Below are 27,316 nucleotides of genomic sequence, written 5' to 3' on the forward strand. Positions count from 1 at the left end.
AACTGCAAACATGGTAAACACAAGGAGCTGCAAATCCAAATGATGATGGATACCATTGTAATCATAAAGCAATTATCTTTTAAATAAAGAGAACTCTAACAAAACATCTAGAACTGTTCTAGAGATACAGCATTTAAAAAAAAATTTCCAAAATTTGCATCTTCAAAAGGTGTTCAGTGTCATGTTTGGAGGCCTGTATCTCAGTGCAGAAATTGTTTTGGAGAAAACAAAAAAATGTGTTTCTCACTTACTCCTGAATTTTAACATATGGTAAATTCAATAACATAAGAAACTGTGAAAGCAACCCCTTGCCTGAAGAGATACGGATTATGCTGGTTCTTTTTTGAGTGGAGGGTAAGGTATACATATACAGTGAAAAACCCCTGCTTTAAGTTTTCATGCGGTCCGGACTTACAAAAACAAAATTGAGGAAAATGCAGAATTGAGGAAAATATGAGCAAAAACACATGTAATTGACACATATGATTAAAATTCACTGTCCTCTCCAATACGTTGTTTAAAATCTAAGTGAAGAAAGTTAGGTGTGCAATACAATGTTGATACAATAATTTGTAGTAATGAATTACATCAGTTCTTCATAAAAAGAAAAATCACAGATGTGTAACAGCAAATAAAGGCTCATTGAAAAATTGAAATTATCGGAGTACAGTGTGATTAGCTGTTTTTTGACATGCTACAACCACAAATTATATGTTCAAAACAAACATTATTGAGATGTCATCCTTTGTGCTCACACGGAAAAAAGCAAAAATTGATGAACATGTTAAATGAAACCAAAAATATCACAGCAGCTAAGTGGTTAAACCATAAGAATAAATGCGGACTTCTGCTTAATGACATACTTTGTCACCATAGCTGTTATTGTTTAATGCTTTTCTTATGAGCTACACTTCATATACTCACCACCATTAAAGTGTTATTTTAGGCTTGAGAGAAACAGAGAAAGGAAAAATGAGTTTACTTCGCCACTTGACGTTACAACCTTATTAGACGTCTCGTCACTGAATTTCTGTACACTGTGTAAAATGTAAATTTGAAACAAATCTCAAGTGCTGCGCTCTTATCACTGCTGCCATTCTTCATGATCTACAGTGTGTGGTGTGTGCAGTGCAAAGTATATACATGAGTAATGTATGTAGTTGTTGCAATTGTATCGTGTCAAATTTGAACATAAAAGTATTTGTGAAATGTATCCCAAAGCCCTTGTTCTATTTCCATGTGACATCTCTGTTGAAGCACATAATTTGCATGAAAAGTATATTTTAAGCACTTCACAACCCTACCTGCACTCCCATCACTGAAGGGCCACTCCTCCTCTCCACACATCCAGCAGGCAAGCTCATTTTATGTGTGTTAATGTGGTGTGGTAGCTGCGCTGGCTATTGGGCGACTTAACAAGTTGCCAGCCAATAACAATTCACTAACTGGAAATGGGTGACATTTCATCGATTATGACAGAGCATATTCTTCGAGAGACAGTGCTTGAATTTAAAAAGTTGATGATTGATGTTGTTGCTTAATATAGTATATCGGAAATACATGCAAAAAACGAAGACTGAGTTACAAGTGACACAAGATAAGTTAGTGGCTGGGTCACTTCATCACGTATTGGCTTGGTCTAGAGCACATCATCGACTGTAAGCTAGTTGTATCATAATTGTATCAGAATCATATCATAGTTGTATGATAATGGTGCGGTGAAGCTAAATATTACAGGTTGTGTTGGCAAAACCAATCATGGTTTTACGTCAGAGTTTCATCTCTCACATCTCCTCTCTCCATAATGGCCTAAAATATTCCCTTAACTCCTCCAGCACCCATGACACAAACCATCTGTCCTTCGTGCCACTCATAACTCATTCAGTCAAATCAAATGTCAATAGGAAGAAATCGAGACAAAGTCAAGTAAGATGTTGAGTAATGACTGAGAATTGAGGTAAGCCATACTAGGAAGAAATATAAATGCAAAATTGGGGAGTTTTTAGCATTTATCTTATGGATTTTTCACAGGAGTTATGAATTAATGGTATAGAATTGCAAAAAACCTAAAATCTGAGAGTGTGAAGTCAAAGTTTCATTGTAGTGACTCTCACTGAATTTCTTGCGTCCTGTTTCAGCAAGAGCTCATGATGAGGCAACCAACAACAGATTTGGCCACATCAGCTGGGATGGATCCATTCCTGTCGGGGCTGACAGATCATTCACGACAAGAATCTGCAGATAGTGGACTTGGTATGGGTACAAGCTATTCATTGCCACACACACCAGAAGACTTTCTCACCAATATGGATGACAATATGGATGGAGTTAGTGGTAAGTTACTCTGAGGACCTACTCTTATCTGTTCCCATTAAAAGCAGGTTGTACCTGTGAAGTTTGAATTGATGTTTATAGCGCAGCTATAATTGTATCATTATTTCATATTGCACAAAAATTTCTCATAATGAAAGGACAGTTTAGTAAGTACTTCTTGTTCCCCACTCTGAGTGTAATTACAGTGGCAAATAATTACTTTGAAGATTTGAAGCTTGTACATTGATCGTAGATATTCAGACATGTATAAATCATGTGGTTTGATAGATAACAAAATTTATCTATCTAGTGACCGCAGGAGAAACCACATATAAAAGGTATTACAGTATGCTAGGTTTAGGAGTCAATGGCTCCTTCTAGCAAAAGGGGAAGGAAGACAGGTGAAGGGAAATGACTGGTGAGGTTTAGGGAAAGGGATAGAGTCTTTCCTTCTCACCCTGTCCTGTAAGTCTGCCCTGACCTGGGGTTCTGGGCAGTTTTTCTGAACTCCTACGTCTTTTTCTATACCTCACCAATTCTTTTTCTTCAGCCTTCTTCCTTCCCCTTCAACACTTCTGCCAGGAGGAGGAGTCACTGGCTCCAAAAGCTCACATACTGTAATACTTTTATCTTTTATATTGGTGTTCTCCTGCCACTTGGCGAAAAAAAAAAAAAAAAAAAATTATTCATCCAGTTCCATTATATTTTCAAAAACTGATTATTTTTGTTGATAAACAACATAGATAAATAGTAATACAAGTAAGTCGTACTAGATAACACAAAAAGGTAATTTTGCAAAAGTCAAAGCTCTAGAATTTAAAATGATCAGTAACTAAATGCAACATGAATAAGGAACTTTCTTTCTCAAAATATTTGTCTCTGGTTCATAAGAAAATGTCAGTGCTGAAGCATCTGCATTTACTGGTCTGTACATTTTCCTCTTTGGATTACTACCTATAATTAACTCTGAACAGATTTTACATATTGCATGCCATATGCCTGTCAATGCTACAATCTGAGAACGTGTAAGTGTTTGCTTGATTCAGACTTTTGTTAAAGTAGCTAATTATTTACAAGGAACAGTATAATGCATATGTTCTCTGCATTCATAATAGATTATTATCGAGGAAATATTTGTTTACATAACGTATTAAATCATACTTTTTCATTCCTGCTCTTCCCTTATATGGGTGATGTCTGTGAGATGTGCAATCTGAATTCACAGCTCCAATGCAATATTATTTACCTAAGGAATTAAACCATGATTTTGTAAGGAGTAAGCATGAAAAAACATCTGCAAAACAATACTAAGTGCTTGTCCTGAACACTACTTAGAGAACATGGTACTTAAGCCCACTTCAGGTGCAAATGTATTAGCTTTAATGGCAACAAATACACCTGAGCTATATGAGAATGTATGCAATGAAAGTGGGCAGTTATGGAAACAAGGATTACCAGAATGAAAAGAGCAACTAATGTTCAGCAAACTGAATAAAGAGGTAGCAGTGTCATATCTCAGTGGGGACTTTGAAACATTTAGCTCTGGGGAAGAGGATGTAAAGAAATGAGAAAAATGTTTGAAAGAATATCTGTCCAAGTATGGGTACATATGTACCTAATAGAACAGTTCACAAAGAGGAGTCTGTCAATGATATTCAGCTTCAATTACAGAAATTTCTAAAGAAACATTATCTACTGCTCATGAGGTGTAAAATAAAGCCTAGGCATATAGTTAGGGAATGTTCCACGAAACACATTTGGCTGCAAAAAGGGAAATGTGTCATAAGGCATTAAATGACTATCGTAGTTAATCTTACTGAAAGATTTCTCACAAAATCGAAAGAAATCCGGATACTATGTAAATGGTGTTATTGGTACCAAAGTCACTATTAAGACACTCATGGATAACAACAAATCAAAATTGGCAGTAGAAAAGAAAATCAGAAATACTAAATGCCATTTTCAAATGTATCTTTATCATTGAAAATCCAGGAGTATAGCCCAGTTTAATTCTTGCATTACTCCAAAGTTTAATGATATACATATGTGTCAGGAACGTTGAGAAACAGCTGGAAACACAAAAATGTAACAAGGCTTGAGGCTCCTACTGTATCCCTGACATATTCTGTGCAGCATTTGGAGCTAAACTATCCAGATTTTTAACTATAGTAAGCAGTAGATCTCTTCGGTGGAAAAAAAAAAGAAACTGTGCCTAGTATTTGTAAGCAAAACTAACACAAGTGATCCAGAAAATTAATGTTAGATTTTAGTGATGCCCATCTGCTGTACAATTTTACAATACATACATACTAGATCATCAAACATCATGATGTATCTTGAAAAGAATTAGGTCCTCCATGCCACCCAGAATGGATTCTGAAAGCATTTGTCATGTAAACATAACTCCCCACTCCATGCACGACATCCTCAAAGCCATGGAAGAAGGCACTGAAGTGGATGCAGTATTTCTTGACTTCCATAAAACATTTATATAAATACCACACCAATGTTTATTATTGTAAGTATGATACTATATGATCAAACAAAATTTGTGACTGGAATGAAGATTTCTTGGTAAGGAGGACCTCTTTGTTAGCTAGAATGAAAAAATAATGCATTTGGGTTCTTGCTATTCCTGGTGTATAATACTGAACTGACAAGAAATACTGATAGTAACTTGAGACTTCTTGCAGATGATACAGTTATGAAGTTTGTATGAAGAAACCTGTACAGATAAAAATTCAAATCTTTATATAGTTTAGATGTGGTGCAAAGATTCTCAAATTGTAAACCCAGTGACAGACTTTATTTCACTGGTAGGATATTGGAAAAGTGCAAACAGTTTACAAATGAGAGTGCTTACAGAACCCTCATAGGCACCATCTTAAGATATTACTCAAGTGTGTGGGATCTATATCAAATCAAACTAACTGGAAGTATTGAACATACAGAAATAAGGGCAGCACAAATGATCACAAATTTGTTTGACTCAACAGGAGAGTGTCACAGAAATCTTGAAAAACTTGAACTGACAGACACTTGAAAATACACATCACTATCACATGACAGCTAACTTACAAAGTTCTGAGAACTATTATGTGAGAAATCTTAGAAATGTACTGTAGCTCCATATTTATTGCTCCCGTAGGGACTGTGTAGGCTAGATTAAACTAATTAATGCATACGAGAGGGATTTAAGCTGTTACTTTTCCTACACTCCATACTTGAGTAGAATGGGTACAAAATTCTAACATGTGGTACACTGAAAAGTATCCTCTGCCATGCACTTCACAATGGTTTGCAGAGAATCACTGTGGATATAGAACAATGACCAAAAAATTGATGCCATCTGCACTTTACTAGTTCCAAATCATAGTAAACACTTTTTAGTGACTGCAGTATTGTACATTTGCACACACACACTCCTCTCTCTTATCGTTCATATGATGTAATACCACTGACTGTTTCACCCCTACCACCCACCTCATTCTTTCCAAACTCTCTCATATGAGTGTTGTTGTTATAATGTTTGTGGTAATTTGTGTTCTCCGGCCACCAATTTTGCTGGAAGTAGAAGGGTGAAAACCCATCCTTGTTGAAGTTTCAAAGAAGAAATTGCACACTGCTGCACCACATGAACAGTGCTTGTATTTGCAGAGGGCTTTGGGGCTCATTCAATGTTAATCCATTCACATGGTAGGTACTGATGTGCCTCTACATTTGTGGTAAGGCCACATCCCCATCTGCTTACTTTCTGTACCTAGGGTAAAATATGACATTAACTGACATTTCAAGGAACCCAAGTGGATGTTGTCTGTGTGCTGGAAGTGGTTCTCATGGAATAAAAGGCCTTCCCAAACACCTGTGTACATATATTGTAGAAGTTTCAGAAAAAAAAGTTGTTATGTAACACCTATAATGATTTATTTGGTCTAATAGTGTATTGAGGGAAGAAGAATGTAGGTGAGCTATTACGTACATCACAATGAATGTATTATTGTAGCTAAGATAGAGATGAAATCAACTCCCATCACAGTAGGAAAAGCTTATATAGGACTGAAATAAATTATTCATATCATTAAGGGAGATTGAGATTCAATTGTTGTGGGGGACTGGAATTCAACAGTGGGTAAAGGAAGAGCAGGGAAAACAGTAGGATAACATTGGGTAAGAAATGGAATCAAAGGAGAAGCCATTTGGTAAAGTTTGCACAGAGTGTAATCTAATCAAATCAGATAAAAATTGCTCCTGTCAAAGCACGAGAAAGGCAAATATGCACCCATTTAAAGGTGTGTGGGGAACCAGCTGCCTCAATCCTCATTTCACCTTCCTCATCAAAAATTTCTGCCTGTAAACAAATTTGCATTCTTTTAACACAGAACATTTTAAATCTTTACTCAGTCTCTCTTTGTAGTGAAGCCTTGATGCTCAGAATGTCCCTTTCCTCCTCACCATCACTTTCTATACATGTATCTCCCCCATTGCCTCCTTTTTCTCCCACTGGCACTTTATCCTCTTTGTCTGTACCACTGCCACTGTCTTCATCCCTATTTCTTGTCTTCCATAATACTTGTCTCCTTGTCTGCCACTTTCACCGTCTCCCTGTCCCAGTGCCATTGTCTTTGTCTCATTACTTTTCTCTCCCATTGCCACTCCCTCTTCTTCCTCAGGTACAGTGTGCTGTCTTTCTCTTCCACCATTGTCTCCTCTCCATGTCTTTAGGGGCAAGTAATGCAGAGTTTTGACCTGTAAACTTTAACACATGGATATAGTGGATGGGGAAATGTGGGCAAACTTTTTCGTGTTTGTTTGTTGGTCTGGGGGTAGGGTGGGGGTGGGAGGGGGAGATTCAGAAAATTCTGCCGAAATTTTTACAAAGGCACAGACGGTGTTTAGAAAGGATAGATTGCATGCAACCGGTGGTGGCGTGTTTGTCGCTGTTAGTAGTAGTTTATCCTGTAGTGAAGCAGAAATGGAAAGTTCCTGTGAATTATTATGGGTGGAGGTTACACTCAACAACTGAGCTAGGTTAATAATTGGCTCCTTTTACCGACATCCCGACTCAGCAGCATTAGTGGCAGAACAACTGAGAGAAAATTTGGAATACATTTCACATAAATTTTCTCAGCATGTTATAGTTTTAGGTGGAGATTTCAATTTACCAGATATAGACTGGGACACTCAGATGTTTGGGACGGGTGGTGGGGACAGAGCATCGAGTGACATTATACTGAGTGCACTATCCGAAAATTACCTTGAGCAATTAAACAGAGAACTGAATCGTGGAGATAACATCTTGGACCTAGTGATAACAAACAGACCCGAACTATTCGACTCTGTAAGTGCAGAACAGGGAATCAGTGATCATAAGGTCGTTGCAGCATCTCTGAATATGGAAGTTAATAGGAATATAAAAAAAGGGAGGAAGGTTTATCTGTTTAGCAACAGACTACCTAACAGATCAAAATGAAAATTTCTGTTCCGACTCTGACAATGTTGAGTGTTTATGGAAAAAGTTCAAGGCAATCGTAAAATGCGTTTTAGACAGGTACATGCCGAGTAAAAGTGTGAGGGATGGGAAAAACCCACCGTGGTTCAACAACAAAGTTAGGAAACTACTGCGAAAGCAAAGAGAAAACCTCTCAGACAAACAGAAGCTAAACGATGTCAAAGTTAGCGTAAGGAGGGCTATGCGTGAAGTGTTCAGTGAATTCTAGAGTAAAAATCTATGTACCGACTTGACAGAAAATCCTAGGAAGTTCTGGTCTTACGTTAAATCAGTAAGTGGCTCAAAACAGCATATCCAGACACTCCGGGATGATGGCATTGAAACAGAGGATGACAAAGCTGAAATACTAAACACCTTTTTCCAAAGCTGTTTCACAGAGGAAGATCGCACTGCAGTTCCTTCTCTAAATCCTCGCACAAACGAAAAAATGGCTGACATTGAAATAAGTGTCCAAGGAATAGAAAAGCAACTGGAATCGGGTTATTTGGTAACTGTGATAGTGGTACTGAGATGTTTAGCAAACTCAAGTGGCAGGGTGCGTTTCTGGATGAGGTATCGAATATATTGCTTCCCCTTACTTATACCTCCCGAGGAGATCACAAATCTAAAATTAGAGAGAGATTCGAGTGCGCACGGGGGCTTTCAGACAGTCGTTCTTCCCGTGAACCATATGCGACTGGAACAGAAAATGGAGGTAATGACAGTGGCACGTAAAGTTCCCTCCGCCACACACCGTTGGGTGGCTTGCAGAGTATAAATGTAGATGTAGATGTAGATGCTATTGTCATTATTCGTCTCACTCACTCTTGCTATTTCTATTTCTGTGCTGCTTTCTGTCTGCTGTCATCACTGTATCCTCCCTCTTTCCCTCCCACTAGTACTGTCTCCTTTCTCTTCTACCATCACTCTCTCTCTCTCCTAATCTTTTTCTGCACTGAAAAGTGCAAATATATTCCCATGTCAAAATTTTTCCTAAGGAAGGTGTAATAAGGATTGAAGCAGCCAGTTTCCCACTTCCCTGTTTTAGACTATTAAAGAGGGGCATATTCACCTTTTTTGTGCTCCATCAGGAACACTTTCCAGCTGGTTTACTTTTTTCCCCCCGTAAGATCAGGGTATGATACGTATATAAAATGAATTTTGTAGGTCAGCAAAGTTTGACAGTTTATATACTTAGACACATTTAAATATGTAAATACATATACACAACAATGCTTGAACAGAAACTAGACTGAAGTTAAGAGTCAGATGCCTTGAAACAGTGACGTTACTTAACAAGGGAGTGAGACTGGGCTGTAGTCTACCGCTGATACCCCTGATGTTATTCATCTGTATGTTGTGCAAGCTGTGAAGGATACCAAGGATAAATTTGAAAAGGGAATTTAAGTTCACAGATGAGAAAAAAAAAATTGAAGCTTACCTGATGACAATTATAATTATTTTGGAGATAGCACAAAAAATCAGTCAGTAGAGCAGATTGAGTATTGAAAAGAGGTTATGCTATGAATATCAACAGAAGTAACACAGGGATACTGGAGCACAGAAGAATTAAATAAGGTAATGTTGACGGGATAAGATTAATTAATGAGACACTAATAGTAGTTGATGAATTTTGCTATTTAGGCTGCAGAATAACTGATGAGAGCTCAAGCAGAGAGGATACAAAATGCAGACGGATCAACACAAAAGTATTCTGGAATAAGAAAAATTTGCTAGCTTCAGATATCAACTGTAGGTGTTAGGAAACATTTCCTGAAGATGTGTCTCTGAAGTGAAGTGGAACTGTGTTTGGAAGTGAAAGTTTTGGAATGTGGTGCTACAGAACAATGCTTGAATTTTAGTTATATATGGGCTATTAATGAGATAAAATGTATTTAGAGCCCAGTTGCCTGATAGTAGGTATCACTTGATAGGAAACATTCCGAGATACCATGGAACTGTCATTTTAGTAATGGAAAGAAATGAGATGGTAAAAATTGTAGTGAGAGAAAAAGGATTTTTGCTGTGTAGAGATGAAGGGGCTTGCAGAGGATCAAGTTGCTTGGAGAGGTGTGTCAAATGAGTCTATGGACTGAAAACAACAAGGACAACATGATTTATTGGCCGTGAAATTATTGCTAAATGATTGCCTCCTAAAGGCGTTATTAGCCTGCAGTTAGTGCAGAAATTGTAGTTTATGTAGTAGTTGCATTTTTCACAGAGTCACTGATAGTGTTTCTGTAGAATCACCACACTATGTATAATAGGAACTAGAAATGTTCATCAACTGTCTATACCAATTTATTTAGGTTTCATATGAGTTCTATGCACTAGGGAAACTCAGCGTTATGTTCACAAATCTTTTGTTACTTCTTTCGAATGTTGTACCAGGTGGTGCCCTTCATCGGTAATGCTGGAATTCAATATGGTGTTGGCCCACCCTTAACCTTGATGACAGCTTCCACTCTCGCAGGCATACGTTCAATCAGGTGCTGGAAGGTTTCTTGGGAATGGCAGCCCATTCTTCACAGAGTGCTGCACTGAGAAGAGGTATTAATGTTGGCCAGTGAGGCCTGGCATGAAGTCGGTGTTCCAAAACATCCCAAAGGTGTTCTATTGGATTCAGGTCAGGACTCTGTGCAGTCCAGTCCATTACAGGGATGTTATTGTTGTGTAACCACTCTGCCACAGGCCATGCATTATCAACCAGTGCTCGATCTTGTTGAAAGATGCAGTTGCCATCCCCAAATTACTTTTAAACAGTGGGAAGCAAGAAGGTGCTTAAAACATCAATGAAGGCCCGTACTGTGATAGTGCCATGCAAAACAGCAAGTGGTGCAAGCCCCCTCCATGAAAAACATGACCACACCACCACCTCTGAATTTTACTGTTGGCACTACACACACTGGCAGATGATGTTTACTGGGCATTCGCCATACCCACACTCTGCCACTGGATCACTACATTGTGTACAGTGATTTGTCACTCCACACAACATTTTTTCACTGTTCAATCATCCAATGTTTATGCTCCTTACACCAAGCAAGGTGTCGTTTGCCATTTACTGGCATGTGTGTGGCTTATGAGCAGCCGTTCGACCATGAAATCCAAGTTTTCTCACCTCCCGCCTAACAGTCACAGTACTTGCAGTGGATCTTGATGCAGTTTGGAATTCCTGTGTGATGGTCTGGATAGATGTCTGCCTATTACGCATTACAACCCTCTAGAAGTGTTGGCGGCCTCAGTCCTTCAACAGATGAGGTCGACCTGTACACTTTTGTGCTTTACATGTCCCTTTACATTTCCACTTCACTATCACATTGGAAACAGTGGACCTAGAGATGTTTAGGAGTGTGGAAATCTCCTGTGCTGCAGTATGACACCCCAATCACTTGACCATTTTCGAAGTCCGTGAGTTGTGAGGAGTGCCACATTCTGCTCTCTCATGGTGTTTAATGACTACTGTGGTTTTTGATATGGAGTATCTGGCAGTAAGTGGCAGCACAATGCACCTAGCATGAGAAACATATGTTTTTGGGGGTGTCCAGATACTTTTGATCACATAGTTTACCTATGGTAGTGACGGAGCTCCTTCCATCATTGTTATAGTGGAGGATCAACCACCATTCACAGTGTTTTTGCATTTTAACAACCGCAACCTTGTATCCAATACAGATAAAATGAAACTAACTCTCTCTCTCTCTCTCTCTCTCTCTCTCTCTCTCTCTCTCTCTCTCTCTCTCTCTCCCCCCCCTCTCCCCCCCCTCCCCCACTCCCATTTCCACTCCCCAAATAACTTGTTACTTTTTTAGCTTCAGTGTCTGCCTACTATTGTTCTCATAAAATTGTTTTATTCATGTCTCAAAGATAAAATGTTAATAGTGCTACTACACAACAAACTTTATCTGATGATCAGATCTCGGTCAAGATTTATTTTCCTTGTGAACTAGGATGTTGAATGTGTAAGAGTGAATTTCATGTGCACTAACACACTGGTGTAATTTTAAAATGAAGATTTACACTAGTAGTGGCTGTGGTGGTCTAGTGGATAGAGCCGATGAGGATAAGAACTTTTCCTCATTCTAGTCCCTCATGGACAGCACCAGGTCCACTCAGCCTACTATCGAAGGAATACTAGGGATAATACCTGGGAGTTAAAGGCAGCTGGGGCAATGGACCCACCACCCTCACACTGCTAGTGCCACAGCAAAGAGAAAAGCCAGGCCAGTAGCTTGATCACTGATTTGTGCCATGTGCTGTACCTTACCTTTCCACTCTTTTTTGTTAATGATACACTGGGCTAAGTGCTCCAAAGCTGCAGTAGATTTCTTTTTCGTCAATGTAGAGTCTAATGATATCTTTCTCCTTTTTTATTATTATTGTCGCATTAAACATGTTTTGCCTTTTCTGGTCTCTTCACAGAAGGGGGAAATCCAGCCGATATAGCTGGTCTGGATGGCCCAGAGTTGAGCTCCTTGAGTGACAACATTGATTCGACAGATGACCTTGTTCCTTCCCTCCAGGTAAGGATAATATGACATACAGATTAACACATCAGGATATTTATTTATCTAATATATTTGTAAAATGGTAGTATTACCTTTATTTAATATTTATGGATGTAAATTGAAATAATTAAAACCTGTCTTTCATAATGAACTCCTCATTACTGTGATGGTATTTCATGCAACCAGGTCTGTATATTACTCAAAATTGTCATAAGAAATGACATGTAACTTGTGCTTCAACATTATGGTAGCTTACTTTTACAAAATATAAATGACAGTATAACAAACACTTTATTCATGAAAAGAGGCAACCACTTTTTTCATTGCAAGGGGTTATCAAACCCTACCACAGTAGTGGAGGCTCCAGTTTTCACAAATATGGTAAGCTGAAATTTAAATATAAATAAATGCACCTGTGGTAATGCTTTCAAACACTCAAGGTATTATAGATTGTATTTAAACATACAAGGTGGTGCAGTAGTTACCACACTGAATCCAAATTCGGGTGTTGTGGCAATGTGAGCATTACAATTGAAAATTACAAAACTTTCAACAACTTTCAAAAAGCAATGCTGTTTTTTTTTGTAATGAAAGAAAGAAAGAAAACCAAGAAAACAAAGAAAAGAAAGAAAAGAAATCTTCCTTTTAACTTCCATACAACATTAAAGCAGATTTTGCGTAGCATTGTGGAAAATCACATAAAACATTCCTGTCTACATTACTATTTACATGAATTCTTAAGGATAATTTGACAGTAATTTTACAAGTTTGCTTCAAAATCATGTTAACTGACTGCCAAGTTGCACAAAAGCATGCCCCCTTTACTTCAATTACAACTCTAACATTTCTTAATATTTTTCCAATAGCCTAACACTCTTCCTCCATACCTTTTTATTTCTTTTCTCCTTCTTTAATGACCCCCATTCTCTTTTATGCTCAACTTTGCTTTAATTAGGCATTAAACGTGTCAGGCACTTTCTCAAGAAATACATTATGGTTGCCCTTGCTCATAGTCAGAAACAGAATTACTTAATATTTCTCACACTTCATTATCCCAACAACATGTCATCATACAGTGTCATGAACTGAAATCCACATACTACAGAGCCATCACATCCACAACTAGCATGTTATAAAAACATCATAGTACTGACAGACAAAAATAACCTAACAACTTTACTCTTTGCTCAAAACACATACCATGTTTATACACTCAATATGAAACACTAACTAAAATAAATTACGTCAAATATCATGTAACTTCTACAATGCTCTATAAGCCTCAACATAATACCTCAGGTGCAAAATTGTTCTGATATATATTTATCAACATTCCTTCAAACTTCTCACATAAGTACCAATATAAGGTATAGTTGACATCTCGGGTTGTCGGGTGTTCTGCCGGATATCAGCGTCGTACTTGCACGATATTTCGGTCACATAGCTCATGACATTCATCAGGTGCGACCTGTTCCATTGCTGTCCATAACGTTGGTAAGAAGTTCTTGTGGTAGTACATTCCATTCCTCCACCAGCATGGTAACACCTGCTGCATAGTCATCAGTGCATATGAACATGATAAAATGCATCCCACATGTGCTTGAAGAGATTTAAGTTAGGGAATGGACAGGTCAGTCTAGTTACTGAATATCCTCTTGTTTTAAGAGCTCATCCATGTGTGACATTCAGTGATTACAAATTTTGACCCATAAAAATGAATTCAGGATGGAATGCACCACTGAAAAGATGTATGTGCCGAAGGTGTGCAGTGTCTGTACTGTGTTCAAAGATTTGGAGGTCTGTGTCCACTAAACTTGAGCCCTACAGAATGATATTGGGACCACCAAAACGATCATGTTGCAGAATATTATTGGGTGTATTATGTGCCCCCTATGCAAAGGCATGGGAGAATGTAATGCACCTAACAACATTAAACATGCTTGTCTTCATGATCCAGGTGTTAGGATGTGGGGAGGCTTCCATCTTGAAGTTTGCACAATACTGTAACTACATATCATTAATAAAACATGAATATTTCCTTATCTAGCAAAAATTTAATCAATACAGCATAATACATTTAAAGTATGATCAATATTTCCCCATATGAACTTTATTGGCTTCAGGCACGGTAAACTATGGCAACACAAAAATTCTTACTTCATGTGGCTATATTTGCAGAATAAGAAGCAAATTCCCTTTCAAAAATACCAGAACATTTCTTATTAAATAGACATAAGATTTAAATGATTTCTTCCTTGTTTTGTGAGATTACACTGTAGCTCTAACCATTCTTAATCTATAACAAAAGCAACCCTTATTTAATGGAGAGAAGACACATTGATAATGGAAGAGAACATGTCAAGGGGGCAGGTTAAATTGGAGAAAACATGCTGCATGGAAGAATGAAACTATCAGAAATATTGCTGCATGAGCTCAACACCCTGTAACCACTAGGCACTTATCATGAATAATAATTGTGTCCCCAGAACATCATGAACTATAGTGTTCATTCACAACTTCACTTGCATCAGCTTCAACTACTGCCATGACGCTGATAGGAAATGTTAAAAGTTCTGTGCACAAAACTGTTGCAACATACTGTAGAGAGACAAACTTGAGTTTATTTCTGACAAGCCACTTTGCAAAGTCAGTCGTTAACAACACTGTCTTTACACAAATCTACCCCCAATAAAGTTTTCAACATTCTTAAACAATCATCAAAGCAAATGTTTCCAAAATTACTTAAATCGATGACAGCTTTGTTATTACAGACTAGTAAATATAAAAAAAAAAAACTTTTATCATTTATACTACGGAAAATTTGCAGTATGTAACTGCTAATTTCTCATGTTTATTAATGAAAACTTTTTTCTGTAACATTTTTGTAAATTTTACTCAGCACTTTGTTATTTTGGACAACTATTTTCTGTGAAATTACATCAAAATTCCTTCATCTTCACTGTCATTACTAGTCCTGTTACAAAAAGTTGCCTTACCAAATACAATTTAAATGCAGTCTTTCAATTCTGAAATTGTTTCACTATTAACGTGAATATAACATTCAATTTTGCTATGTTTCTCACTGTTTTCCTTAAGCTTCTGTAATTATTCATTAGCTTCATTTAATTTCAGTTCTAACCTTGATTATAACTGCTCCCTGATATCTTTCATTTTCAAACTTGAGCTTTGATTTTAAATGAGCATTGATTCCTTTAATATTTGACTGGAACTGTTCATTGTTTTATATTTTGAAAACTAGAAACTCTCCACTTATTTGGATATTGTTTTCTACTCTGAAAGACAAACTGTTCATTGCTTTCTAATCCAAAAGCCTGAAAGTGTTCTGTTTTCTTTCATCTGTATAGAAAGTGAACATTTCTACTAAATTTATATTCCTTACTTGATCTAACACATCTCCTGTAAACCCGAAATTACACTGCAACATCAGGGGCTTCTATATTGTTAGCCAGAATTCTAGTATTAGTCATTTATGAGTTGTCGTATTTTGAAAAGTTCCCACACTGACATTAGTTACATGGATTCTGACCAGTAATGAGACAGCTGACCATCACAGATTGTGTTCAAAATGACCACTGGCAGCAGCAATACATGCTTCCAGTTGGTATGGAGCAACTGTTGCACATGAGTTAATATTTCAGTGGAGATGTCAGAGCACCTTGCACTAACACATCAATGCCTATCATTGGTTGCACTTGGTCTGTCCTTGTAGGCAGCATCTTTCAGCTTTATCCACAGAAAAAAAAGTTTACGGGTATCAAATCTGGAGAACAGGCAGGACAAGGTACAGGTCCTGTGCACCCAATCCAACCATTTGGAAACAATTTGTGTACACAAGCTCTAGTATTTCATGCCATATGAGCTGGACAGCCATCATGTTGGTATGACAGGTTCCTCCTAGTTTGCAGAGGAATGTCTTCTAGTCTTCTAGTATCCGTGTAAGATGGTCTGTTAGGAAGCTGCGATACTTGTCTGCATTCAGTGTTCAGTCTATGAAACATGGGCCTAGGAGCAGATGGTTCACTATCCCACACCACACAGCTACACACCATGGATGCCAAGACAAAGCCAATGGGGATTGTTAACAGACCAATAGTGCATGATTTGGCAGTTTACTGGACCATGATTAGTAAACGTGGCTTCATCACTAAACAAGATAATATAACAATAGGAAGTTTCCAGTGTTAGGAAGCATGTAGAAGGTAGCAGGGCAGGGAGTGATGGTGGGGATAACGAGAGAGGTGGACTCAAAGCAGCGATTCTGGGATGGACTGAAGGATTTGGGAAGGGACTGGAGATCCTGTTGAATTTCTGGTAGGGAGTTACCATGTCGGAGCTTGTAGATGGACATATCTCGCAGGTAGTTCACAACCACAGTGGTAGAGCTGAAATAGCATACATTTAGAAACATGTGAGCACTGCCAATTGAATTTAATATGAACATAGCAGAAGTTGCACCTTCCAAAGTTCTGTTTGATGTCAAATATCATGTTAAAATCAATACATGAAGCTTTAGACTCAGTGTCTTACGTGTATGTGAACCTGTAAGAAAGGCTACACTACTAGATGGCATTAGTGTACAAATATAGTATTGTCTTGCAATGCATTAAAAAAAAAGTATACATTTTACATTCACAATGAGCATATAAGCCTACACATAATTGTGTTATTTATATATTATTTCAAGTATAAAAGATATTACATGTAGTAAACATTTTGTTTCTAATGACCTCATTGTTAATGGGATATTACGCACTAACCTTGATTGTATTTAATGCGAATTAGAGTAACTTGATAATCTCTCTTTTGTTTTTTCCTCTTCTTCTTGTCCTGGCACAGCAATGTGATGGCATGGTTGAATACGCATTTAGTGACAAATGTCTCAATGAGTGAGGTGACTTTTCTTGAAAAATGTTTAATATGTATGGAGCACATCAACATAAGCTCTTCCGGATGTCTACATTTACTTTAAATTTTCAGTCTAATTTGGGATTGAAAACTACTTCAGTAGATATAATATGTGTAAATGTGTTCCACAAATTTTGAAACAGTGTGTGCATACATACATTTGTGTATACATATGTGTATGTATGCAAGCATCAAACATTCAGGTGTTCATGTACATGTACATATGCTTGCATGCACAATTGTGAAAATCCTACCTATGGGGCAGGGGGAAAGGGGAAGTAAGTCTGGCTATTAGTTGGAAACTTCCAACTGTCTTTTTTTAAAATTATATAGGTGTAACCTCTTACCTCTTCTTTTTTCTTTACAGCTCGGAGAAGTGGGTGAAGATTTTTCAAGTGAGATTTTGAATGAAGTGCTGATGAATCCAAATAATCATAAACCAGATAATGTTCTCACATGGCTGTAAAAATGGTGCTGTTGCAGCCAAACAGTATGGAATGCAAATGCAGAACTGTGTTTAAAAAGCGCAAGTGTTAAGCTTCTGACCACAAACATTGATCTGACTATATTGGTGTGTCAAATAGCTGTTCACAATCACAACTGAACTCAACACTGTGCTCAGATGAAAAGCTTCATTCGGAAGCAGCTTAGCTGGTGAGAGTCAGGTTAGAGATAACATGCAGTTTAATTCTATCAGTTTTATGTAGGGTTTGGGAATACACACAACATTAACTGCACCTTTGCAATCACCAAATCAATGTGGGATGCAAAATTTGAATAAATTATATTATTAGTATGTATATTTTAATAACTGAAATTGTAATATTAGAATGGTGTCATATTTATTGCACCATTAAGTTGATGTAATGTTAGCAGAACATAAATTGGTTTGAGAATAACAGTAATGCTTAAGTCGTGTTCTCTATAACTTTTTCTCACTGGCTAGATATTTTCCGAATGGACTTTGCACTGAATTTGTTGTGGTCTGTTATGACAACATCTTAAACTACAAATTTTTTGTACAGTAAACATCTCATGTAAGATGTTGTTTCATAACTTTCCAGCAATACCCAATTTCATTTATGTCTTCACAATTGCATGACTACTGTGTTTTTATATACAGAAAGTAAGACCGTCCACATTCGTAAGCAATATTCTAGTTTGTATAGTAGCAATAATAACTAAGTATAAGTATTAATGTCACAAACTGAACTGATCACAGTGATGTACTATAATACAGCATACTAAATTGTAATTTTAAAATGTTAATACACATTATTTGAAAAACAGTTTTGCAGTGCAAAGTTTATATTTTGATGTCATTTTTGTAACAATTGAGATTTGAAAGAAATGTTAATTCCACACGTAATTATTGTTTCATAGCAATGAATTAGTAACAGAAAATTTTCAATATGTCCCAATATTTGAGACTGCTTTTCCTGTAAATTGATTGCTCAGTTATCAAAGTTGAGGCTGCTATAAATCAGAAAGCTCTCTCTGTAGCTACTAACAGCTAAGCACTATGCTTGTGGACAATATTTTCAACTGTGTACTACAAAAAATTATCTCTAAAGGAGAAAGAGGAGAAGAAATGAAATCATTTGTATTGCTCAATGGAGCAGCTACTATTGTTGCATTTATTTGCAATGTCACATACTGCTGATTGCAATAGGATTGTGTAAAAGCAGTGAAGGGAAAAAAATTCCTTGTCAGTCTGTGTACAAACACTGCTTGAAATTATCTACATAGTTTTCCATGACATGTGGAATTTGAAACCAAAATATCACTTAAACATTCCAGTCACAACCACAATAGCAGAAAAGTATCCATTCACATCTTGTTATCACTTTTGAACACATTTATTTAAAAAAAATAGTTTTGCTGATAGTCATTGTGGCAGTCCCATTATTTACAATATATAACTTGTCCAACAATATAATTGAAGGCATCTTTCACATTAAATATTAAATAACCTTCTCCCATGTGTTAAATTAAAATCCTCTGAAAATATGTGAGAAATTCCAGTGTGAAAATTGTGTATGTGAGTAAATGCAAACCACAAATTGTTTATTATTCAGTTTAAACTTAACTGGCTGTTTATCGATTAGCACAGACAGTGACTGGACAAAGTTTTTAAACATATGCGTATTGCAATGAAATACGTCATCATATCTCACCCCCTTCTATACAGAAACTTCTTCAAGGATTGTATTATTCTTCTGTGTTCTGTCACTGAACATATCACAACACATGCTGAACAGCGAAGCTGTCTTCATGTAAAATAGCACTCACAACTAAAGATAGGTGTGACTCTACATCTTTTATAAATGGTGTAAGGAGTTATTAATAGTTGTTGACAATTTTCATTACCGAATGTCCCAACATATCCCTCCCTCTTTGCTCCCAATTTATGGAACAGTAATTCTTCTCTCATTCTAGGATAACCAGTCAGACATATATTGGGACTGTCAACATAGAATGCACTCAGTGCTCCAGATGGTTTCACAGCTAAACTAGTAGTGGAGCAGTTCTGTTGTTAGCATTCAGTTGAGTTTCACTTAGCTATGTTGTGATCCATGCTCTTGCATCTCTGACACATATTAAAATCACAGAGTCTTCCATTGCCAATGTAACAGTAATTTCACAAAGCAATATTAAAAGTCATAGGTATTGTAGCATTGGCATTAGAATACTTTGTATTTTGTTACCCTATGTCTGTGTTCTTGAGAGATAGTAAGAGCAATTGGATGTAGAACACAACATTACAAAAAATTTTGCTTGAGTACTTATTACATGAAAATGTGTAACAAAATGCTCAAAGTATAGTGGAACTGGAAATATTCCAGATGAAATGATCCATCCATAAGAGGTGCCTTTTCTGTGAACATATATTCTACAGCAATATACTTTGTTATGTGTTTTATCTTGGTAATTTTGATGCCTATTCTTACACACACACAAATATATATCTATACATATATATATATCTCTGCATTCATTGTATTTTCATAGATCAGTTCCACTACTATATTTTTAAGTCAAACAAATATATTACTGAAGTTTATGACCACACTTGTTGTATTTACTGTTAGTGCCTTTTCACTCTGTTCCTAAATAAGAAATTGCTCCCACTTGTACTGTAGCAAAAAGTTTGTCATTACTTAAGCAGAAAAGCTAGACATTTTTACATTAGACCAACAAACAACAAAATGTCTAGCTTTTTAGTTTGCCTTGCTCATAGTGGCTCTACTTGGTTGTAACTTTATTTTTCATGTGCTGCATTTTTGTAGATAATGTGTACTGATAGAGCACTCATTTATCACAAAATAATTTTATGAAACAGTTAAGACTACTCAAGAAATGGGTACAATGAAAATTTTTTCCTTATTTTTTTCAAATTCAGATTATTTAGTCCAACATCTCTCTACATCGTAATTCAGAAACAAAAAATATTAGTGTATTTTTAAGAAAGAATGTTTGGTTAATCTAAATGTAGAACAGCCAAAATTCATTTATTTTACAGATAAGAATTCAAGATCTTTTTAAAGTTTAATTTAAGTATTGACTAATAATGTATAAATTTTATATGATTATTAATAACTTGTTAAACATTTATATGATAGGTTTTTAAAACGTATACAGGAATATTTGTTTGTACTGTAAGATTGCATAAAGTCTTTGGTTTTGGGTTTGATAAATGTCTTTGTAGGAAAATTATCATGTAAAAGAGTTTGCTACTTTACCAAACATGAGAAATAATGTGTTTTGTGTAAGTATCTTAAATTACTCCTCAATCAGATCACATTGACTAATTTTGTTTTAATATTATACCCAAGTGTAGCTATGAGAAGGCATTTCATGTTTTCCACAATTTTTGTCATTTGTACATATAAGAAATTATATTCATTGTTAAGAATATGAGCAATTAGAAAAATAGTTATTCATGTAATGATTTTTCTTTACAGAAATATATTTAGTATTTTACCCATCTCGTATTTATTTTTCCTAAATATGCAATATCTGTCAAAAATATATTTTTGTATGAGGTCTATGGCACTGTTGCTTTACATGCAGACTCCTCCCAACCATCCTCTAAATATACTGATTTCTCAATTTGCATTTTGGAAAATGTTGATGCACATTCAGTAAACAGAAAGTTAATATTATGCAGATTTAAATTGGTAAGAAAACTTGATTTTTACTGAAGAAAACATCTGTCCATTGACTACAATAAGTTCAGAAAAGTGGAATGGGTACTCTTGTGCAACAACTTTATTTTCACTGTTGGTGAGTCCCTTACATGCCACACAAAATAAAACTGAAACACTGCTTGTCTGACACAATAATTTGGCTGTTCACCTGAGAACTTCTCTTGCACCATTTAAACATTTTGGTGGTCTGCTTGGACAACTGGTAGTATCTACCTTGATAGTAAGAAAGAAATAATTATGTCTAATGTAATTCCTGTGCAGATAAGATTTGCAATAACACTTGATTACCTGTAAACTAATAATTCAGCAACAGATTCCATTTTTTAATTCAAAACTTTTTAGTGATTGTTCTTGAAACTTCAAAATATGAGGGAGTTCTTAATGATTATGAAGTTCATTTGAATTTTGTGATGTTGAGTGTATGATGAAATGGTTTAAAGACATGATTTTAAAGCTTATAAGAATAATAATAAAAAATTCATATTAATTATTAATTTACATACAGTAGGGAATTATGCAGACGTTTTTAAAGTCCTGACTTTTGTAGATCGCTGACTACACACTAAAGAAACAATGAAATTTGCCACTCTATTTTATTTTCATGTAAAAATGTCATTTAAATTTAAGTGTCTGGACTTTTTCTCAATTTTATACTTTGCAACCTATTCAATTAGTAACTCTCATTTTTTCTCTTAAGCCATTCACTGTGTATACCTGTCCTGCTATGCTGTTCTCCAGGTGCTGTGGATGTTTATACGTGTACCACTTAGGTTTTCCTGCAGTGCTATGCACATCTGAATGCGACCTGAACTGCCAACCTGTCAGTATTGCAGATGAGTTACTTCAATATCTCAGTGAATAAAAAGATTTTGAGTATTTATAATAAAGCATACGAGGTGTGTTCAAAAAGAAACCTAAATTTTGCTGTATCAGATTTATTGCTTATTGTACAACATTTTAAGCCCTGTCCCCTTCAAAATAGTCCTCTTTACTGGCAATACACTGTTCCCATCATTTCTTCCAGTTCCGGAATGCTTCCTGGAACACATTTTGTGGGATGGTACACAGGCTTATCGTTGCATTGTCCTATATCTCCTCTATGGTTTGGAAACAAAATCTATTCAATGTGTGTTTCAGTTTGGGAAACGGGGAAAAGTCTGCTGGGGCTAGGCCCGGAGAATACAGTGGATATGGCACAACAGGAATGTTGGCATCTTGCTAGATAGCTGCAGACAAGGAGTGACACGTGAGCTGGTGCATTGTCAGTATGCAACATCCAACTCTGGTTTTCCCACAATTGAGGCCTCTTCCTGCGCACAGCATCCCTCATGCGCACTAGGATTCCCTGGTAGACTTCTTTGGTTACAATTTAACCATGTCACACAAATTTGATGGGTAATGCCTTTGTAGTAAAAAAAACTCAACCAAAAACACTTTGATCTTTGACTGACTAGTGTGTGTTTTTTTGACAAGGTGACTTCGCTCACACACTGTGACGAATGTGTCTTCACTTCAGTGTCATAGCTCTACACCCACGCCTTATTGCCTTTTATGGTGTTCTTAAGGAAGTCGTCATTGCCATTAACAGAGGCAAGCAGTTCGTCACACACTTCAACACAGGTCTGTTTCTGATCTTCAGTCATGAAACGTGGTACAAATTTTGCACTGACATGACGCATCTCAAGTTTTTCACTCAAAATTTGTTGGCATAATCCTATGCTGTTGTTCACCTCCTCAGTAACTTCCCGACAGTTAAATGACAATTTCCATGAATCACAGCATTCTACCTTGTTGAAAACATTTAAACCACTCATAGTATTGTGTGCGGCTCATACAGTCCTCCCCGTATGCTTGGCTAAGCATTTGAAATGTCTCTTTTTGCCAAGTTTGTAGTAGAATTTCACACACACACACATGTTGCTCTTCAAGCTCCTTCATTGCACTAGTCTAATGAGCAAGCTTTACACGTGCTTATTTCAGCAGCTGTAGTTTGCTTGCTTATTGTCTGAGTGACACGAGACAAATGACAGTTTGTTGTCTAAACCAGCCGCTAGGTGCGCTCAGTAGCTGTAGCACACTGTCTCTTCTGATTGGTGCAGTATTTCAAAAGTTAGGTTTTGTTTTGAACGCACCTTGCATGTGCCTCATCGCATACTACCATTTGTGAAAAACCTTGTTTCGATACCTTGACTTCTGTATGAGATAAGACAATTATGACATCATCATTCATGATGCGCAAGGATGTGAATGGGTACATCATGAGCGAGCATCATTTGAATATAAAACCCAGTAACTGTCTTTTCTCAATTCTAAATAAAATTTCAATATCTTACTTACATTTCATTCACTGCAGCATGTGCTCTTTAGTAAACTACACAAAGTTTACGCAGTGAGTTGTTACCTCTGTGAACTCTTCAAAATTTCATGCAATGTTTTACTTAATTTTATGCAACACAGTAAGTATGATGGATAATGAAAAGAAATTCAGATTCTTTGTCAAGTGAAAATATCAGGCTGTAAGGTGTGCAAAAATCACATTTTTTTTGCCTAAAAGTTTTCAAAAAATGAGACAAGTATTTCATATCAGCCAGGATGCTTTCTCTTGGCACAGGCACTAGCATTTGGAGAGCAGTACAACCATAACAAACTCTGCTTCAGCACGAAATGCAAAGAGCGCATCTGTAACAGCAAAAAGGCTAAGATAATATTCTCAAGTTGACTTTCAGAATAAGCTCGCAGTTCTCTGTAAACTGAATTGGACTTCTATTGATAGATATCATGGTCTGAAACACACAGCAGAACACTATGTACAAGGAGACTTCAAAAAGTGAGTTACACATTATTATGACAGGTTAAGTAATTTTTATTGAATGCAGTGATACACTTCAAAATGACACAGGTGCGTGACACTATTTATCAACATAATCACCAAGCCCTGAAAACAATGGTTGGAACGTTCTACCAATCATTCAGTTCTTCTACTATAGAAATCCACTCCTTGGTCACAGACACTTTTGAGAACTGATAAGTGAATGTCCGCATCACTGGAAAATCTGCGATTGCTGCGAACCAGTTTCTCAATTGTGTGGATGTTGCCATCTGGGGTTGATGTTGATGGCCTACCTTCTAGATCAGAATCACCCATATCTCTGTGGACATGGTCGAATTGTTGGTATCATTTCACTATGGCTCAACATGATGTATTTGGTGCATGTACTGTCAGAATTGCACATTAAATGTGTGTCCAATTCAGAAGCTTTGCCCATAAGAATTGTGCTGTCGCATATACTTCAACTTTGGAGTATATTTCCAGGTACCAGCCCATTTCACTCCCATAATGCAACTGTTATCCATGCTGCATTAGAAGTAGTTGTGCAGCTTTGTATTCAGTTCTGATAGTGTGCCACTTTCATTGCGTGTGGGATGACATGTGTAACATACTTTTGGAAATCCCCTCACAGTACTCATAAGTTTCCTAAACAGATTGAGCATACTCGCTGTTGTCAGTCAAATAGTTCACAAAATTACCACCAGACATGAAATGATCTAGGCTATGGCATACGTCAGTTGAAAATAGAATAAAGCATCTTGTTGATGTGCCTTTACTTACTAGCTGCTGCATATGTGTTTTTTCACTCTCTCTTCTTAGCACTTAGACATTATCGCTTAACCTGGCTACTTGTACTGCGTGCATTGTTTGGGTTATTACAAGGTCCTGATTCACCCAAGCAGCCTGCATCACACGGTGCTGGATATTTGTGGTGTACTGGCAGTCAAAACTCTTGCTGCTTTAGCTTTGCTACTTTCAAGCCTAAATAAATACGGAGGCTGTAAAAACATATTTGGATACTGAATTTCTAAATTTCAAGCATCTCTTGAAATTAGTCCCTTCACCATCAGACGCATAGAGATTTCAACATTCTCTCATAATGAGAAATACACTTTTGTAGGCAGCACCTTGCACAACTTCAGTGGTCTGTGATGAAAGTGACATGTTGCTATTGTGTTTACTTTTGATATTCCATCATAGTACCTGTTCTTCTGTATGTATTATGCACCACACTAACTACAGAAATGGATAAATTGCTCAGCAGTTACATGCGTAATTTTGGATCACTTGTGATAGGCTCTTGTTTGATAGAGTGCAGATTATTTCATTTTATGGATAGATTTGGAGGGATGTAGACCATGCATATCATATCTTACATTAAAGGGTGTGTGCTTTTTTTTTAATATGAGGTGCCCTCTGATGTATGGTGAAAGTGATATGTAGGCTACCTCTGTTACCACTCTGTCACAATGACACTTATTGTGAAACACAGTAATAACTTTTGTGTATCATTTTTTCAAGAATAAGACTTATTTATTATTTGGTAACTTTAGTGTAAGTATCAATAATTTATTCACCAAGGATCATCCTACAACAAATTGTGCACAGTGATTGCATATTATTATAAGGAAATATAGATACCCAACAGTCAGTCACAATCCAACTGGTTTTTTATTATTCTTGCAAGTCGGATTTCAGCAATAAATATCCATCTTCAGTGAATCTGAATTTGAATCAGTTATAATCCAGCAAACTCCTAGCAGTACAGGTGATCATATGACTCTACTGATCTACAAGCAGAAGGAAAGTGCCTATATACCAGTAAATTCATGTGGTGACATGTGCTGCTGGGAGTTTGTCGAATTATGCAATGAAGATGACTATTTGCAACTGAAATCTGGATATGCAAGAATAATAAAAAACAAGTCAGATGATGACTGATTGCTGTGTCCCTATCTTTCCTTACAGATAAATTATGGAATGCTTATTTAGATTTTTCACACTTTTTATTGCAGACAACCCCATACACTTGCATATGACCCTAGGAACATAATCATGCTACCATGCCTCAATTACATCTCCACATCTTCCTTCTGCCTGTCTGCAAAACTGAGTCAGTATCTGCTCATAATGAGATATGTTGATCTTAAAAAAAATGATGAGACATTAGCAATGACGTTAGCAATGACTTTGTTTTAATTATTAATAATCACTCTGTAGTGTAGTATGTGATACGTAAGAGGTAGACCTTGATGAACTTTTTAAGTATACTTATTTCAGTCGTCTCTTTCAGACATGGAAAAGTCCAGTGTGGAATAACGACAATATTATGAAAAGGATATATCACTACTCGCCACATATAGTAGGCAGCGAATCAGACATCTGTCCAGATAGCTGTGTATGTTACCGCAATCACTTCCAGCATGAGCCAGCACTGGATCAAATGCTCCTGGCGGATTTTGGCAATGGGTTGGTGTGCCAGCTAGCTTGGATGTGATTTTTAGATGGCTTCCCACGTCCCATTTGGTGAATATTGGGCTGATTCCAATGTTCTGCCACAGATACATGCTAAGCAAACACTTATAACACTTTCTCACGCTTAGATATGGAATTCATACAGACAGAATGGGTACACTGCTTCTGTCATGGGGGTGACAGTTGAATAAGAGACTGGTGACCTTTGCAGACTCAGCGAGCATCAGCAGTTGCAGACTGGCACAATGAAAAGACTGCTAAACATTTAAGCTTTAGGACAAGGAATTCCTCCTTTTGAAATGCGTGCGCCCACACACACACACACACACACACACACACACACACACACACACACACACACACACTCTCTCTCTCTCTCTCTCTCTCTCTCTCTCTCTCTCTCTCTCTCTCTCTGTGTGTGTGTGTGTGTGTGTGTGTGTGTGTGTGTGTGTGTGTGTGTGTGTGACCCGTTGTCTCTATGTGGTGAGCAACAATCCTTTCTTCTCATAATATTGTAGTCATTTCTTTTCTCTTCTTGAGCAAATTATTTTTTGTTCCTTTGAGT

The 27,316-nt window shown here is 36.8% G+C and overlaps 1 protein-coding gene across 3 annotated transcripts in view; it reads left to right on the forward strand.

Annotated features, from left to right (window-relative positions):
• LOC126249560 (transcriptional coactivator YAP1) overlaps positions 1-21,223 on the forward strand; it is a 364,909-nt gene extending 343,686 nt beyond the window's left edge. For all 3 annotated transcript variants that reach the window (XM_049951227.1, XM_049951240.1, XM_049951234.1), the window contains 3 exons: positions 2,139-2,334; positions 12,224-12,324; positions 17,603-21,223. In XM_049951227.1, coding sequence (XP_049807184.1) covers positions 2,139-2,334; positions 12,224-12,324; positions 17,603-17,701 — 396 coding nt within the window. In that variant the 3' untranslated portion in view covers positions 17,702-21,223. The remainder of the gene's footprint in view (positions 1-2,138; positions 2,335-12,223; positions 12,325-17,602) is intronic.
• The last annotated feature ends 6,093 nt before the right edge of the window (positions 21,224-27,316 follow it).

This window comes from Schistocerca nitens, chromosome 1, assembly GCF_023898315.1.
Source record: "Schistocerca nitens isolate TAMUIC-IGC-003100 chromosome 1, iqSchNite1.1, whole genome shotgun sequence".
In the NCBI taxonomy this organism is placed as follows: Eukaryota; Metazoa; Arthropoda; class Insecta; order Orthoptera; family Acrididae; genus Schistocerca; species Schistocerca nitens.